At 42.3% G+C, this 18,335-nt stretch overlaps 1 protein-coding gene across 3 annotated transcripts in view; it reads right to left on the reverse strand.

Annotated features, from left to right (window-relative positions):
* The window catches only part of mpped1 (metallophosphoesterase domain containing 1), a 101,572-nt gene that overhangs the window by 74,787 nt on the left and 8,450 nt on the right, over positions 1–18,335 (reverse strand). Inside the window, exons 2-4 of one of the 3 annotated variants that reach the window (XM_044185252.1) lie at positions 14,741–14,777; positions 14,381–14,570; positions 7,315–7,496 (exon numbers count right to left, since the gene is read on the reverse strand). In XM_044185252.1, coding sequence (XP_044041187.1) covers positions 7,315–7,496; positions 14,381–14,559 — 361 coding nt within the window. In that variant the 5' untranslated portion in view covers positions 14,560–14,570; positions 14,741–14,777. Of the gene's footprint in view, positions 1–7,314; positions 7,497–14,380; positions 14,778–18,335 lie in introns of all 3 variants that reach the window. The other 2 variants (XM_044185253.1, XM_044185251.1) reach the window with 2 other exon arrangements.

Below are 18,335 nucleotides of genomic sequence, written 5' to 3' on the forward strand. Positions count from 1 at the left end.
GTTTCTTTGTTCTGCCTCCTTATGTCTTGCATGCATGAGCATGAACCCACGTGGTCAGAAACAAAGGAGCATGTGAAGCGGGAGCTTTAAAGTTATTCTCCACCATGTGTGGTTGTTTTTAAGGGCCATATAGAGGTGTATGTGTATAATTTAATATAATTGAAATATAATTGTGTATAATTAATCTGTTTAGTATAACAGTGCCAGTTTAAAAGGAGTTAGTTAGCATGCAAAGACTCATAACTAAGATCAACTTAGCGTGTGGCTACCAAATTAATCTAACAGATAAACATGTCACAACAAAACCTCAGAAAAACGCATCAGTACATGTACATCGTTAACTAAGCAGTCCTGTGCTCAGCCAAGTACACTGTTACACTATGCTATTCCTTGTTGTTACGTTACCCGTCCGTGGGAGGGAAAGAGAGGTGGCTTTGGTGCTGCTGTTAGCTGGCAGTCAGTCTGTTGTTGACAAGCCAAGCTGGGAAGAATTGTGGTTCTGCTGTAGAAGCGTCTTTTGCTGTGCAGTGTCCGCTTGTAGAGATCGGAGGAAGCCAATCGCTCTGTCTGTGGTTGTCCTTACAGGGTTAAACGCTTGGCATTAACTTTCATTGTGCTTCTTAAAGTTAGCTAACAAGCTTTGTGCCTTTGGTGCTAAACTTTATTGCAGAGATCTAATAGGCCTTCGCACCGCTTTGGTAGATGAGGAGACTTTGGTTCTGCTGCGTGTTTCCGCTCTGAGCTGATTACACAGCGAAGCCAGCAGGAGAGCGTTCAGGTGGGTGTCTGCTGGTGAGCATGCCATACTGAGAGGGAGACAGCCATAGCTGTCCGCCACAGTGAAGGATTCCAGGAGAAAGAGAGCCAGAACAAATGATCGCTGACCTTTTTATTGACCTGGTGACATCTGGGTCACAGGTCAGATGTTTGTTTCACTATCCCTGTGGGGGACAGTCATTGATATAATTCTTTCCCTAGCCCCTTAACCTAACCTTAAGCATCACAACTAAATGCTTAACCTTAACCTTTACCCTAACCCTAGCCTTGACCTAATTGTAACCTGTACCCTAAAACCAAGTCTTAACTCTCAAAAAGCAGTCTCTACCCATGGGGACTTCAATTTTTGTCTTTTTTATATTTCTGTAACTATTTCTGAGCACGAGCCTGGGGTGAGCTCACTGCAGGCATACATCATAAGCACACATCGACAGTCTTATTACAGTGTTTGTGTAATTACTCTCACTGCCAGAAGGGGGAGACAAAAATTCCGCACACCAGCTTTAACACTAAATAAACTTTTGTTTGTAATCTATATGTACAGTCACTTTATCATACTATCGATTGATTCTAATATCTGTCTTTTCCCAGAGAAAAGTAGACAAAGAAACAATCGGTGACGTTGCCTTGAACTCCACGCTCCTTAAGTACAAGGCAACATCACATTTACTCCAATCTTGGCAACACCCCCTATCATGACATATAAAAACAGAAATTTGAAACCTTTTGATGGAGTGGACATTTCTGTTTTTACTCTTCCTGACCACCACTGAACTGCTCAAACACTGTTTACCCTACATAAGAGGAGGAATATGCGGAGTCGCCAAGTGCTTGCTCATGGCGGGATTTGTTGGGTCTCTGTAAAAATATTATAAAGAGTACCGTCTAGACCTGCTCTGTAGAAACTTAAAACTTAAATAATTGAACTAAAATAACTGACAAAAAGCTAGCAAGATTGTGCATGTCTTAAATTGAAAAACCCCAAACTCAAGTCTGACACTCAAGTGTAGAGGGACCAAAATGCAGCAAAGAATTACTTGTGCGAGATAGAAACACACACAGTCACACACACACACACACAGTCCTCATACAATGACTGACAGCTGGACCTGCATCGATCGCCATGAAAACAGGGGGCAGAAGTTTGACATCAGTCTCCAGGGCTGTGAGCTGTGAGTTTACCCAGGTAAGACAGCCTTCCTCTGGGGAGAGGCATGGACTGTCTCCCTCCTTGTCTCCTTTCCTCTCTATTCTTTTTAAACCTCCACCTCCTCATTCCCTGCCATCTCATCATTTTCCAACTCTTCTCTCTTCCTTTCTCCCTGCATGTCCTTCTTTTCTCCTCGCCTCTCCCCTTTGCAGCGTTCACCATCCCTGACAAAGCCTTGAGCGGCTGCCAGCGGCCCCCAAGAGCCGGCTGACTTCCTGCTTATTTTTAGCAGGAAAGACCTGCCAAGGAGGGCTGAAATGGGAGAGAGGGTTTGGAGAATGTGGGAAAAGAGAGAGAGGAAAAGGGAAAATCAGCACTGAAAGAAAGAGGTAATGGAGGTGGAAGAATGAGTTTGAAGGAGGAAGAAAGAGGGGAGAGAAAAGAGACAAAAAGAGAAATAAACAAAAATTGAAGGCGATACCTAAACAAAATATGAGTAAAAGAGGAAGATAAAGAAAAAAATGAGAAGAGATTCCACCAGAGGAAAGATTAAAGAATAAAAAGTTAGGTAGCAGATAACGTTACCTGACCAGTTTGTACCGACTCCTTCGAAATGAATACGCTAAACCTGATCTCCCTGCAAATCTGCTCTGCACACACGAAACAGCAGGAGTTACATTCATCTACAGAAAGAGACGGTGTGTGTGTGTGTGTGTGTGTGTGTGTGTGACAGAGACGGGGAGCAGGAGGAAATGAAAGGGAGAGAAAGAATAGGAATATCCAGATTATAAATATTTATATGAGCAGACGAGATGAAGAGTAATAGATGGCAGAGTTGCAGGGGAGAAGGAAGTAACTGCAGAGGAGAGGAGGAGGGGATGGAGAGCGGACAGACTGACTTCAGAGGCAGCAGCAGGCGCGTTTGGCTCGGTTTATCTTTTCTCTCCCGTCTCTCCAGTTGCCTCTCACCGCTGGAGTGCAGGCTAGCGGATTTGCAGCTTGCGCTCCCTGCAGCTCACGTGTGTGTGAGGAAGGGAAGGAACACAAGTTCTCCTCTTATCGCCCCCCTCAGCTCCCCTCCCTCAGAGAAAATGACGAACACACAAAGCCCCAAGCACCCACCAACAGATTTCTGCCGTTCCCGGCGTGTTGATGATGCAGATGACAATGATGGCTCTGCTCGCTCAAACTGCTGTAGATTCACAGATTCAACTGTTTTTCTGTCGCATGGTCACTTCATTCCAGTTTCCAGCAGATATCACTTAGCAATGATAAGACTTACACTTGTTCCCAACTCAGTACAGAGATAAAATGCTTCCAGTGGAGGCTGGTGATACAAAAAGCCAAAGAAGACAAGACTGAGCTCGGTAAAGCTTGTCACACTTCTGCTTGGCAAAAGGAAATGGCTCAAAAATGTACTGTAGAAATCTGGGGTGGAAGTAACAAATTAAATTTACTTTTGTTACTGTACAACTTTTTTGCATATTTTTAAAAATAGATTCTTTTACTTTTACAAGTACTTTTTATCTCAAGTGTTGTAGGCCCTACTTCAGTACATTTCAAGGCGCATCTGTTACAGACTAAAAACAAAAGTCACATGAAAACATCCTGATAAACTGAGAGAATGGAACAGAACAAAGGGGCAGAGTAGACTGGTTACAGTAGGACAGAGGGGCAGAGCGGACTGGGACAGAGGGGCAGAGCGGACTGGTTACAGTGGGACAGAGGGGCAGAGCGGACTGGGACAGAGGGGCAGAGCGGACTGATTATAGTGGGACAGAGGGGCAGAGCGGACTGGGACAGAGGGGCAGAGCGGACTGATTATAGTGGGACAGAGGGGCAGAGCGGACTGGGACAGAGGGGCAGAGCGGACTGGTTACAGTGGGACAGAGGGGCAGAGCGGACTGGGACAGAGGGGCAGAGCGGACTGGTTACAGTGGGACAGAGGGGCAGAGCGGACTGGTTATAGTGGGACAGAGGGGCAGAGCGGACTGGGACAGAGGGGCTGAGCGGACTGGTCATAGTGGAACAGAGGGGCAGAGCGGATTGGGACAGAGGGGCAGAGCGGACTGGGACAGAGGGGCAGAGCGGACTGGTTATAGTGGGACAGATGGGCAGAGCGGACTGGGACAGAGGGGCAGAGCAGACTGGGACAGAGGGGCAGAGCGTACTGGTTATAGTGGGACGGAGGGGGAGAGCGGATTGGTTACAGTGGGACAGAGGGGCAGAGCGGACTGGTTATAGTGGGACAGAGGGGCAGAGCAGACTGGGACAGAGAGGCTGAGCGGACTGGTTACAGTGGGACAGAGGGGCAGAGCGGACTGGTTAGAGTGGGATGTATAGTGATGCTTTGAGAATGAATGAGCAGAGAAGGAGAACCTAGAGCGGATTGAGGGGGACTTTACGGTGCACAAGACTCAGAATGACATTCAGAGATGTACAACAACAAACTCACTATTGTTTTAACTCACTGTACAGATGAGAGCGTCAGCAACCATTGCAACGTAGCATTGTATGTGTGCCCTATGGGATGTGTAAAAAATGTGCTGTCTCTGCTTTAATGTGTGTGATTATGGGCTGCAGTCACTGTGGAGTTTATATTATTTAGTGTCAGGCTATTTAATTTCTGTGGCTTAATAATGCCTCCGTGGTGTCCATAGACTTTTAATTTTTGTTTAACTGTCTGAGTTTTGTCCTCTTTTCTGGTATATTCTAGTGAGGCTATACAGAGGAAGCTATATATTGATAATTGATAATCAGTTGTATGCACCAGCTATAGAAATTTAATTTATTGTTGGTTTATACATAAGGGCTCTGTAGCATGGTGCTATCCCACTAGTGTATAAGTTGACATTTAATGCAATTTCTTTTGTAGCCTAAAGGTGTTCTTTTTAAAAATGTAATACAGAAATGTTTACTGCATTACATTTATCTGAGTATATTATTACACACGTACTTTTAATTTCTTTAAAGTCACAGTACTTTTACGTAATATTCTAGTACTCTTTCAGTCCCTGATAGAAATCTCTTCTCAACATTAAATAACCTGCTCTTTATAGTTACAGTAATTAACTAGAAATATTTTAATATGACTAACTGTCTGATATGCTACTCTTTAATGCTAATTTATATCACATTATAGTTATTCAATATACTCTTGATGGTCAAAAGTATGTGGACGGTGGTGGAAGAAGTACCCAGATCCTTTACTTAACTAATACCACACCGTGAAAATATTCTACTACAAGTAAAAGTCCTGCATTCAAAACCTTACTTAAGTATGTAAGTATTATCAGCTAAATGTACTTAAAGTATGAAAAGTAAAAGTACTCACACTGTGCAGTAAAATGGTCAATGACAGTGTTTTCCTATTATATCTGATGTTTCTGGATTAATATTACTGCTGCATTAATGTGTATGTTGCATTTTACTGCTGCAGATGTTTAAGGTTGAGCTCATTTTAACTACTTTATATACTGTTGGGTAGTTTAATCTATAGCAATGCATCATATGAGATCATCATATGTCATCATCATGTGTGCATATGTTGTGTCGCAGTCCAGTGACTGCGACACAACATATGTACGTATGGTACATGGTACATATGTATATATAAAGTACATACATACTACATATTGTAGTATATATGTACATACTACAATCGGGGGTGTGCCTTCACAGATGCTTTCCACACATGCACACGAACAACAAGAGGGCAACCTAATGACAGTAAGAAGAAGAGCTCATTTGTTTGTTGTATTTGACTAAACTTCGCTTAACAAGAGTAGGACCATGTATGCAAATACAGTGCAGACATACAGTGTGCAAAACAAGCATGCAGTTTGCTTTTGTAGCACATGCACAGTCGGTACACTTGTAGTGCGCATAGTCACCGAGCAGATGCCTGCACAGGGGTCCGCACAGATCTTTGTGAACAGATGACGAAATTTACATCACGCAGCCCCTTGCAGACATGCTTATGTGGCAACCATGAATTGGCCTTATCAAAGAAAACTGGCTCTATAAAGCAGCAGTTAGAGAATGTAAATACATTAAATGGCAGTTGCTGAGAAAAACATCTATAAATGATGTTAAAATGGGGTTTGATAAAATCTATAGTACTGGTATGTCTCTACACTCTCTGTCAGAGCTGAGAGAAGTGTAACACAAACCAGACTCACACCGCACTACATCACACTTATGTGGACCATACTGTGGGTTTCACATGTTTATCACAAATCACATAAGGCCTTCTTTACATCTTCTTTACTGTGGTCCATTTTCTAAAGCACAGCGCCAGTTTTTAGTTTGATTTTTTTCTTCGTTCCAGGTTTCAATTCATGTTGGTACGCTATGAAAATCAACTTACAAAGACTTCCGGTCCATCACAATGAAGATTCAGTCAACTTTATTCTTTTGTCAAAGTTATCATTGTGTAGAAGTGCAGTTATGAGCAGAAAGCATTTTAAAAAACTCTCCTTTGTGATGTGTTCAAGGAGCTCTTCAAAGATTTGAGAATCAGTGGCCACAAAGCTCTGCATTCATGAGCTCTATTGTCAGAAAATTGAACACAGAAGACAAACAATAAGCAGACTGTGAAATCTTGCTGCTTCTTACAGTACATTTAAAAACTCGCTGGTCAGAAGTTAATTCAAATCTCCTTGAACTCATCAACAAGGAAGAAAAGACTCAAATCTATTCAGTAAGCGAGGAAATCAATTTAAAAATGTATGGCATGTTTGGGAAAATGATCAGCAGTAAAGTAAAGTAGATTTTTATTTTGCAGTCAATGTTCTAAAATGTGTTAAACCTCTGGTATGGCCCTTTAAATTAATTCAATTCAGTTCAATTTTATTTATATAGCGCCAATTCATAACAGAAGTTATCTCATTGCACTTTTCCTATAGAGCAGGTCTAGACCGTACTCTTTAAAATATTAATTACAGAGATCCAACAAATCCCACCATGAGCAAGTATTTGGCGACAGTGGCAAGAACCTCGAGCAGAACCAGACTCAATGGTGGGCGGCCATCCGCCGCTGTCGTGTTAGGTTTTGAGAGAGAGAGAGGTTTTGAGAGAGAGAGAGAGAGAGAGAGGAGGAGTTTGGGGGAAGGGGATAGGGTTAGGGAGGCACAATGCAAAGACCAAATCACATTGAAAACAATAAAAAAGTGAGCTTATTGTAGCCCTGAGATTCTGAAAACTTCAAAGAATCCTTCCCTATTCCCTAGTTTCTTAAAAACTTTCAGCATAGCACCCAGAGTGAGTAAATTTAGCCTGGTACTGACCCCGGCCTTATTAATAGATTGTCACAAGGGGACCCAGTTACAGAAAACAGGCCCCTGACCCGCTCTGGATCCAGAGCCCCAACTTTCAGAGATGCTGACCTAGCCAGTCGTTGAACTTCTTGACCTCAGAGGGCAGTCCCAGCTCAGTGAAGTCTCCGGCGTGGATGAACACGTCCCCATACGGCATCTGGATAGCGTCGGTGCGGGAGTGAGTGTCCGAGATGCACACAAAGCGGGTGTAGCCCGGCGGCTTGGGCGTGTCGTGGGGCATCGGGTCCACCCTGAACCGAAGAAGAAGAACAGAACACAAGAAAGTTTAGGGAAAGAGGAAGAGAAAAGGGGTCAGTGCAGCTGTTGGTTCTCTTAAACAATACAGGGAAAGAGACACAGCACTGTATGCAAAGTATCTGTGGCTGACAAGAGGTTGACAATGAAAAAAGTCTGCATCAGTATCCAGCAGAAAATCATCCCCACAGACTGAGGCAGAGGAGGAAACAACAGCGAGAAGCGGGAGCGTGTGGCCACAATAAAAGCGCAGCGCTGACAGAGACAGAAAGAGAAATGTGCAGAGATAGAAAATGAATAAAGCGCAGATATAGAAAAAGAGCAGATTCCTGTGGGATTTCCAGCGAGTGTGCAGATCCACGGGGTCTCCAGGGGGAAGAGGGGAGATGGTGAATAACCATGGCCCACTTTAGTGAGCTCTCCTCCAGGTACGATAACACCCAGCCCTGCCTCCTCCTCTTCCTCCTCTACACCCCTCCACAAGAGATGAGGGGAAAGGAGATATACATGCATATAGGACAGCTGGTAAAAAGTGCGAGTCACAAAGTAATGAAATACAGAATGTTTTAATTTCCACTATTGAGTATACAGTAATGTAAAGTGATGCGTTATGGTACCCTGCAGAGAAATTCTCTTTCTTAGCATCAACATAACTGTGTTTAAAAAACAGTGTTCTGAGTTATAGAAAATACTCTTAACTAAAGTTAAAACTAAAACTAAAGCTGAACTTAGATTTTTGCTCTACTTTTGGAAGTCATAAAAGGCCAACAAGCTGTCAGTTACCGTAAATACCCTAAAGCCTGCACAAACAAGTAAAATTCAATTCAATTCAATTTTATTTATATAGCGCCAATTCATAACAGAAGTTATCTCATTGCACTTTTCCTATAGAGCAGGTCTAGACCGTACTCTCCCAACAAATCCCACCATGAGCAAGCACTTGGCGACAGTGGCAAGAAAAAAACTTCCTTTTAACAGGCAGAAACCTTGGGCGGAACCAGACTCAATGGTGGGGCGGAGAGAGAGAGAGAGAGACAGAGAGAGAGACAGAGAGACAGAGAGAGAGAGAGAGAGAGAGAGAGAGAGAGAGAGAGAGAGAGAGAGAGAGAGGAGGGGGAGAAGGAAGCACAATGCAAATTCCACCTAGAATTTTAAAATAGCTATAATGTAATGGTAGTGGTAATATTAATATTAATAAAGAAATAATAATAAGTATTATAGTCATAGGAAGAATAATGACAATAATAGTAACAATTGTAGTAGCAGTTGTCGAGCAGGAACACAGGGGCAGCAGGTGGCCCACAACCACAGATCCAGTCTCTGCAGCTCCGGAGGCAGAAATACCTGCTGTAAGCGACAGAAGGAGAGAGGAGAGAAATGAGAAAGCACAGAACTACGGGAGAGGGAAGATGTAGAGTTAGTAACATGCAGTAATGGGATGAAAATGCATACAGATGGAGGGGGAGAGGAGGAAAGAGGAAAGAGGTGCATCATGGGAAGTCTCCCGGCAGTCTAGGCCTATAGTAGCATAACTAAGGGATGGTTCAGGACTCACCTGCATCCTCAAAGTAAATACTGCATCTGTTGTATGCCTAGAAAGAGTACAACAGATGCAGTATTTGCTTTGAGGATGCTGATGGAGAAGTACAGAGAAGGTCATAGGGACTTGCATTGTGTCTTCGTAGATTTAGAGAAAGCGTATGACAGGGTGCCGAGAGAGGAGCTGTGGTATTGTATGAGGAAGTCTGGAGTGGCAGAGAAGTATGTTAAAGTTGTGCAGGACATGTATGAGAGCTGTAAGACCGTGGTGAGGTGTGCTGTAGGTGTGACAGAGGAGTTCAAGGTGGAGGTGGGTCTGCATCAAGGATCGGCGCTGAGCCCCTTCTTGTTTGCTCTGGTGATGGACAGGCTGACAGATGAGGTTACACAGGAATCTCCATGGACTATAATGTTTGCGGATGACATTGTGATTTGTAGTTAGAGCAGGGAGCAGGTGGAGGAAAATCTAGAGAGATGGAGGTCTGCTCTGGAAAACAGAGGAATGAAGCTTAGCCGCAGTATACATGTGTGTCAATGAGACGGACCCAGGTGGAACGGTGAGGTTACAGGGAGCAGAGGTGAAGAAGGTGCAGGACTTTAAGTACTTAGTGTCAACGGTTCAGAGCAATGGAGACTGTGGAAAAGAGGTGAAGAGGCGGGTGCAAGCAGGTTGGAACGGGTGGAGAAAGGTGTCAGGTGTGTTGTGTGATAAAAGAGTATCGGCAAGAATGAAATGAAAGGTGTTCAAGATGGTGGTGAGACCAGCAATGTGGTACAGCTTAGAGACAGTGGCACTGAAGAAAAGACAAGAGGCAGAGCTGGAGGTAGCAGAGCTTAAGATGTTGAGGTTCTCTTTGGGAGTGACAAGGATGAACAGGATCAGGAATGAGTACATCAGAGGGGCAGCTCGTGTTAGATGTTTCGGAGATAAAGTCAGAGAGGCCAGATTGAGGTGGTTTGGACATGTTCAGAGGAGAGACTGTGAATATATTGGTAGAAGGATGCTGAGGTTGGAGCTCCCAGGCAGGAGGTCTAGAGGAAGACCAAAGAGGAGATTTATGGATGTAGTGAGAGAGGACATGAAGTTAATTGGTGTGAGTGAAGAGGATGCAGAGGACAGGGTTAGATGGAGGCACATGATTCGCTGTGGTGACCCCTGAAAGGGAACAGCTGAAAGGAAAAGAAGAAGGTTCAGGACTCACCCAAGCCAGCCCTAACTATAAGCTTTAACAAAGCTTGATAACTGAAGGCTCTGGCTCCTATTCTACTTTTGGAGACTCTAGGAACCACAAGTAAGCCTGCACTCTGGGAGCGCAGTGTTCTAGTGGGGCAATAAGGTATTGCAATTCAATTAAATTCAATTTTATTTATATAGCGCCAATTCATAACAGAAGTTATCTCATTGCACTTTTCCTATAGAGCAGGTCTAGGCCGTACTCTTTATAATACAAGCTCTTTAAGATATGATGGTGCCTGACCTTTAAGAGCTTTGTAGGTGAGGAGAAGGATTTTAAATTCTATTCTGGATTTTACAGGAAGACAGTGCAGAGAAGTTAATATTGGAGAAATATGATCTCTTTTCCTAGTTCTTGTCAGTACACGTGCCGCAGCATTCTGGATGAACTGGAGAGTCTTAAGGGACTGATTCGGGCAGCCTGATAATCAGGCATGCTTGAAGTTTAGCTAACTGGTTAGTTTCATCTGGCTTGATCGATAGATATAATTGGGTATCATCTGCATAACAATGAAAGTTTATGGAGTGTTTCCTAATAATATTGCCTAAAGGAACATTATTTAAGGTGAACAGAATCGGTCCAAGCACAGAACCTTGTGGAACTCTGTGACTAACTTTGGCATGCATGAAGGACTCACTGTTAACATGTACAAACTGAGATCAATCTGATAGATAGGATTTATAGCAGTTTAGTGCGGTTCCTTTAATGCCAACTGAATGTTCCAGTCTCTGTAATAGGATGCGATGGTCAATGGTGTCGAATGCTGCACTAAGATCTAAAAAGACAAGTCCATTGTCTCATGCAATTAAAAGGTAATTTGTAATTTCCACCAGTACTGTCTCTGTGCTATGATGCAATCCTGGCTGAAAATCCTCAAATAAACTCATTTTATTTAGAAAGTCACACAACTGATTGGCGAATGCATTCTCAAGGATCAAGAGTGGGATTTTTAAGAAGAGGTTTAATTACAGCTACTTTAAAGGACTGTGGTACATTTAACAGTACATATTTTCTTTAACAGTTAAAATGTTATCATTAAAGAAGCTTAGAAAGTCGTTACTACTGAGGGCTATAGGAATACATGGCTCAATAGAGCTGTGACTCTCTCTCAGCCTGGCTACAGTGCTGAAAAGAAACCTTGGGTTATTTATATTTTCCTCTATTAATGATGTGTAGTAAGCTGCTCTGGCATTATGGAGGGCTTTCCTACATGTTTTAAGACTATCTTGCCAGACTGAACAAGATTCTTCCAGGTTGTTGGAACACCATTTCCTTTCAAGTTTTTGCAATGTTATTATTATTATAATTATTATTATTAGTTATTCATAAAATCATTGAAGGAGGACAAATTACATGTACTATAATGGCTCACTTGGTAAGTTTAGTATAATGTACATATCTACAGCACTAATTCCGTCAGTACAACAGATGTCATACTCACTACAGAAATACTGTTCACTTGTTCCACTCGCTTTTACATTGCTGTTTTTTTTTTTTTTTTTGCTGCTGTAAGTTTCTGTCAATGAAACTCAAAACTTAGAGATTGTGCCATTATTTGAACAAAGACTTTTATTTTATTAGGTGGCTCAGGCAGTATGCTAGTTAGCTTAGCATACGGTGAATAACATGCTGTTAGCATTGTAGTTATCTTAATGTGATAGCTGAGGATGATGGTTTGGCTATTCCTCGGTGGGTTGAACAGCATGCTGCTGATGATAACAACATGCTAGTAAGCTGGAAGGGAGTGTGTCTATGTTCCCAGGGTTCTGTACTCCCAGGGTCCTATATTTCCCAGCTCAATATCCTCTTAATATGATACATTAAGGAGACCTTTTAAAGGGTTTTAACCCCTAACCCTGTGTTATCCTTCCTGCTCCCCTTTGCCCTGCCTTTCTTAACCTATCCCATATCAACTACTCTTACCTTTACCACACCTCTTTACAGTACCTAACCTTAACCATGCCCTTTCACAGTACCTAACCCTAACCACACCCCTACCCCCTAAGCCTGACCCTAACTTCACCCAAATCCCTATGCCTACCTCCAACCCCTGTGTCCCATTCCATGGGACCAGTCGCTCACAAGTAAACTAACAAATCTTGTGAAAAAAGCGAAGCCGGGTGACCCTGATCACAGCCAGAAGAGGAGACCATATGAAAATATACTGAGAATGAGAGGCTGGGATCATTATTTTATTACCCCACCCCTAAGGCCTTACTGGCACCTGTTAAAGATTTTTTTTTAAATATAAACAAAATTCCTTTTAATAAGATGCTTTATCATTAGAGTTTTATACAGATTTTTTACTTGCGCCCAGGAACCACGAACTACATCCTTGGGTTATAGTCCGACCCTCTCTTAACTTAATCCTGGGAACATACCACACACACCATAACATGCTGTTAGATGACGATGGTAGCTGGTGATGTAGATGTAGACAGAAGAGAATGCTACGGAGGACAGTATTGAGTGTGTGGGTGCAGGTAAAGAGCAGATTGGTTCTGGGACACTGGAGCACACTGTTGAGCCTTCTTTGTCATGGTTTTGGGTTTTTGTCCTGTTATTTACTGTTTTATTTTGTAATATTCTCCCTCCCTCTTGTGTCTGGTAGGTTTGCTTCCTGTCTTTGATTGCTTTCATTGTTTTCGCCTGTGTCAAATGGTTCCACCTGTGTCTCATTGTTTCCCCTACCTGAGTGTATTTAGTCTGTGTTCCGTTGGACTTGTGTTTCTGTTTTGGACTGCTTACCTGTTGAGAGTTGCTTTTGCCTGCCAATTCAGTGTAAGCCTTTTTTGTTAATACAAAATTATTGCTCTACCTGCTAGTCTGTGTTTGGGTACTGTTCCCTGGCATTCTCTGTTTCCCGGCTTGACTAATCGTAACATTCTTGGTGCCGTGGACCCAACTCAACACAACACCAGTTATTGAGAGGGTGCCCACCTGATTACCCTGTAGACTTGCCTGCACTTTCACACTCAAACACATTCATATTGAATGTTTACATTAAAAGCCTTCCTGTGGTTCAAAGGGCATACTCCCTCTCTGTACAAGTCAGCTTTTAATGTGAAACATCTACAGAAAGTGTAAAGTTTCATCAACAGTTGCTGAACACCGATAAACAATTGCTGCTGAATTTATTAAAACAGCAGGTAAACACAGAGGAAGTGTTGAGTTTGCAGCCACAGCAAATTAACAGAAACAGAAGGGCTTCTTACTAAAATACGATAAAATATGCAAATAAGGCTGGAAAATTAGAAGTCATGGCCTGCCTATCAGATAAGCATCTATGAGTTGAGTACAGCTTTGTTGTTCTGGTGTTGGTGTTCCACCAATCCAATTACTATTTTGTTTACCACAACTTGAGTGGTCAGAAGTCATGGTGAGCAGCACCCTTGGATCTGTGAGGGATTCAGGGTCTTCCTCAGGTCAAGGGGTCCCACACTCACTTGGACATCACATTTCAGAAATCCATTTCAGAACTGCTGCTGTTACAAAACCCTCTCTGACTGGGATTTTAAAAAATATAGGCGAGACAGCAGAGGCATACTGGAGATCACGTTTGTTATTTAATTTTTCTCAAAACAAAACATTCTGGATTTTCAGTTCAAAGACTTGACCCTTTGGCATAAGAGCTTCTTCGTCTGTCTTATTCCTGGCTGGTCTGGTTGAAAGGTTGCTTCACTTAAAGAAGTAGTTCAACATTTTGGGAAATACTCTTGATATCAATCTCATGTCTGTATATTAGGTACATAGCTGGAATCAGGATGTGGTTAGCCTAGCTCGGTTTTGGTAGGTGTATTTTTTTTAACTTTAGACAGAACCAAGCTAGCTGTTCCCCCGTGCTTCCATTCTTTATGTTAAGCTAAGCTAATCACATCCAGCTCACACAGGCATGAGATTGATATTCATTTTCTCATCTCTCTTTAGGAAAGAAAGCAAAAAAGCATATTTCCTTAAATATTGAACTACTCCTTTAATGGATGATAATTTCTGGTTTGAATCCCAAAAACAAGAGTAAACATAAAAAAAGAATCTCACTATAGACAGGATGCACAGGAAAATGATCAGAGCAAATGTAAACCAAAAAGTTGACAAAATTAACTCACATGTGGACGTGTGGTGGCTGGAAGCGTCCCTGGTTGATGTTGTAGAAGGTGAAGGCCTGAGTGGGGTTGGTGCTATACTCATCCACCTCCACCGCTGTCCTGCTGCCTCGCTGGGCGTGCGACTGAGCCTGCGACTGCTGCCGCCTCGCTGCCATGATCTCTGACAGGGTAAAGGCCATGGCACTGGGGACTGGAGCAGAGCGGGTGGAGGAGAGTGAGGTGTCAGTTTGGGGAGTTTGGCTGCTTGTTGTTTTTGCTTTAGGATAGTGTGTGCCTGAGGAGAGGCTGCTAGGAGGCGTCCTGACAGGCTCAAACCCTCACTTTGCTCACAGTCACAGTGAGCTGAGGAGAGAACATCACCTCCTCCCTCCTGCTCTTCTCTGCAGCTCCTCTGCACCTGAGAAGAACACAGCAGAGCGCAGCTGACATTAAGATTGTGTAGTAAAGATGGGAATTCAGAGAAGTGGTGAAACAATCAGTTTACTGACAAAAAAATTGACAACAAAAATAATTGATTTCATAGTTTAAGTCATTTACTACAATTACATTTCTATTTTAAGAAATTCTAGGTGGTATTGTTGCATTGTGCGTCCCTCTCCGTCTTTAGATTAGATTAGATTCAACTTTATTGTCATTAAACATGTACAAGTACAAGGCAATGAAATGCAGTTTAGGTCGAACCAGTAGTGCAATAAGCAAGTGCAGGATATAAAGTGTGTGCATAAATGCAGGATAGAGCAGTAAACCTCTCTCTCTCTCCCTCCCTCTCCCGGTGTGATTTTTCGGGTGGGGGTGAGCGTGTGGACTGAGTGGTGCGAGTTGATTCTGTGAGTGAATCTTTTCCCCCCTCTGTTTTCTGGCTTTTCTCTGTTAGTTGTTTTTTTTTGGTTTACGTCATACTTGCTTTGGGCCGCGTGCTGCCTGGTCTATCAGGAGCATGGCGGCCCCGCGCTCGCTTTGTTTGAGCTTACTGACCTGGCGTCATGGAGTGAAAGTGCCGTCCGCGGTTAGCATAGAGAAATGCTGCCTGGCAGTGGGTGATGTCGTTGGGCATGATATTGTCTGCATCCAGGATGAATACTGTTGTATTTCTAAACACTTTTGAAAAGGCGAACAAACTAGTTGAAACAGGGATAGTTGTTGATGGTGTTGCCACTTTCTACACCTTCAAAGAAAGTCACTTTATCCAATGTACCACCGTTTTTAAGTGATGAGATATTAGCTAAAGCTTTGTCTCACCCATTAAAAAGATCCCTATCAGCAGTGAGTCGCAGTTACTAAAACATGTTGTCTCGTTCAGGCGTTTTGTTTACGTGATTATGAAAGACGATGCTGATGTAGATGTGTCTTTGCATTTTCGGACTGATGAGTACGATTACATTATTTACGTAACGACTGACCAAATTAAATGTTTTAATTGTGGGCAGGCTGGCCATTTAATCCGTGTGTCCCGCAAACAACTCGTCAGCTAATGCTACTGTCGCTGCCGGAAGTGACGTGGTGGTTAACGCTGAAGTCGATGGAGCTGGGCCGGCAGACGTAGCTCCGGGGGTTTCAGGGTTACGAGCAGTGAAGAACAAAGATGATGATGATTTACCTGCGATCACGGTGACTGATGCTAAAGAATTATTTTTAAATACTTTGTGTTCTGTGTTACAAAGCGTTGCTGTCGATGAGTATTTAGTTTTGGGTGGTGATTTTAATGAGTCCAACGGATAGAAATCACATTGAACCTCATTTATCTTCACAACAACGTCTTGTTCAGATATTAAAAACGCATGATTTAATTGATGTTTGGAGACAGCTTGGTGGAGAACAAAGACAATACACTTGGACTCATGTTCGTGATAGCGTGATTTCTTCAGCACGATTGGATAGGTTTTATGTTTTTAAACATCATGGTAGTATTGTTGAAAGTTGTTGTATTACTCCATCATGTCTCTCAGATCACAACATGGTTCATTGCACTATTTTTTTGAACTCTGTAAAGCCAAAGAGTGCTTATTGGCATTTTAATATGAGTGATTTGTGCTTTAAAGAAAGTTTGAAAAAATGTTGGGATGTTTTTAAAACTACAAAGAATTCCTTTAGAACACTGCAGCAATGGTGGGATTTTGGGAAAGTCCAGATAAAACAGTTTTGTCAGCAATACTCTCAGAATGTCACTAGAGAAGTAATCATGATGTTGAACACCTTAGAGACTGATGTTTTAAAACTGCAAAGAATTGGCTCACTTGCATGGAAATCAAAGTGATGTTGAGTCTCTCATAAAAAATATAAAGACTCAGTTATCTGATCTGTTAGGGGTTAGGGGTTTTTTTTTTTGGTTTGGAGAAGAAAAGTGGACAGAACAGGGTCATTCATGCTCTACTTTCTGAATCTGGAGCATTATTGACTGATCCCAAAGTCATTCGTAGGAGAGCAGTCACTTTTTATGAGTCTTTATATAAAAATGAACTGGGTCCAGATTATAGGAATGACAGTGATTTTTTTGATGATCAGAATCATAATCAGAATCAGATGCCTTGACCATGGGGGAGCTATATAAAGCCCTCCAAGGTATGGAGCTGGGAAAAGCACCAGGGATTGACGGTCTGCCAGTCGACTTTTATAAGTCTCTTTGGTCAGAGTTTGGAGAAGACTTGCTGGAGGTACTGAATGACAGTTTAGCTGGAGGGCTACTGCCGTTGAGTTGCTGCAGAGCAGTCTTGACTCTCCTACCCAAAAAGGGGGATCTGACGGACATCGAGAGATGGCAGCCAGTCTCCTTGCTGTGCAGTGACTACAAACTGCTCTCTAAAGTTTTAGCTAATCGATTGGCAGAGGTTATGGACCAGGTCATACATGCTGTGTCCCCGGTAGGTCAATCTTTAATAATGTTTTCTTGATTCAAGACCTTCTTGATCTTAAGATGTTAAATTTAGATTGTGGTTTAATATTGTTGGATCAAGAGAAAGCTTTTGACCGTGTTGAACATGGTTATTTATGGAGAGTTTTGGGGGCCTTTGGTTTTTGTCAAAAATTTATAGATTAGGTGAAAGTTCTCTACAGTGACTTTCAGAGTATTCTCAAGGTCAATGGTGGGTTATGTGCTACTTTTGGAGCTTGTAGAGGTATTAGACAGGGCTGTTCGGCTGTTTTTTTATTATCAGCATACGCTGATGATATTGTAGTTATGATCAGTAAGAAAAGTGATGTAAATGTTTTATCTGAATTGCTTGAAAAAAATTTGAAAAAAGGTTTATCTTCTGCTAATATTAATTGGAATAAAAGTGAAGCTTTACTGATAGGAAGCTGGAAAAGTGGAAAACCAAAACGTCCTGCTGGTTTACATTGGGGAAATTAAGGTTTTAAATATTTGGGTGTCTTTTTAGGTAATGAAACAATAGTACAGAAAAATTGGGAAGGTTAAATTGAAAAAGTCAAAGGACGCCTAGACAAATGGAAGTATTTGACTCCAAAATTGTCATACAGAGGACACATTTTAATTGTTAATAATTTGGTGGCTACTAATTTGCAGCTACTTTCAAAAATCCAGGCTCTCATGGTGGATTTGTTTTGGGATAGGTTACACTGGGTCTCACAAAATGTATTGTTTTTGCCTAAAGAGGAAGGTGGTCAAGGATTGATGCGTCTTCAAAGCAGAATTGCACCTTTTTTTCTGCAGTTCGTGCAGTTGTAAGACTGTTGGTTGGACCTTACAATTGTAGCTTGCGTGCTGTTTCATGCCTGATTTTATGTAGTTTTGTAGGTTTGGGGCTGGACAAAGGACTTTTTTTGATGGATCCCCTAAAAATGGACACTTCTCCATTGACAATTTTTTATAAGAACATCTTTAAAGTTTGGAGTCTCTTTGTTGTTCAACAACCAGAAAGCTCACATTCTCTTCACTGGCTACTAGAGGAACCTTTAATCCATGGCTCTCAGTTGGACTTAACGGACAGCTCTTTTTTTC

The sequence above is a fragment of the Siniperca chuatsi genome, linkage group LG23 (assembly GCF_020085105.1).
Source record: "Siniperca chuatsi isolate FFG_IHB_CAS linkage group LG23, ASM2008510v1, whole genome shotgun sequence".
In the NCBI taxonomy this organism is placed as follows: Eukaryota; Metazoa; Chordata; class Actinopteri; order Centrarchiformes; family Sinipercidae; genus Siniperca; species Siniperca chuatsi.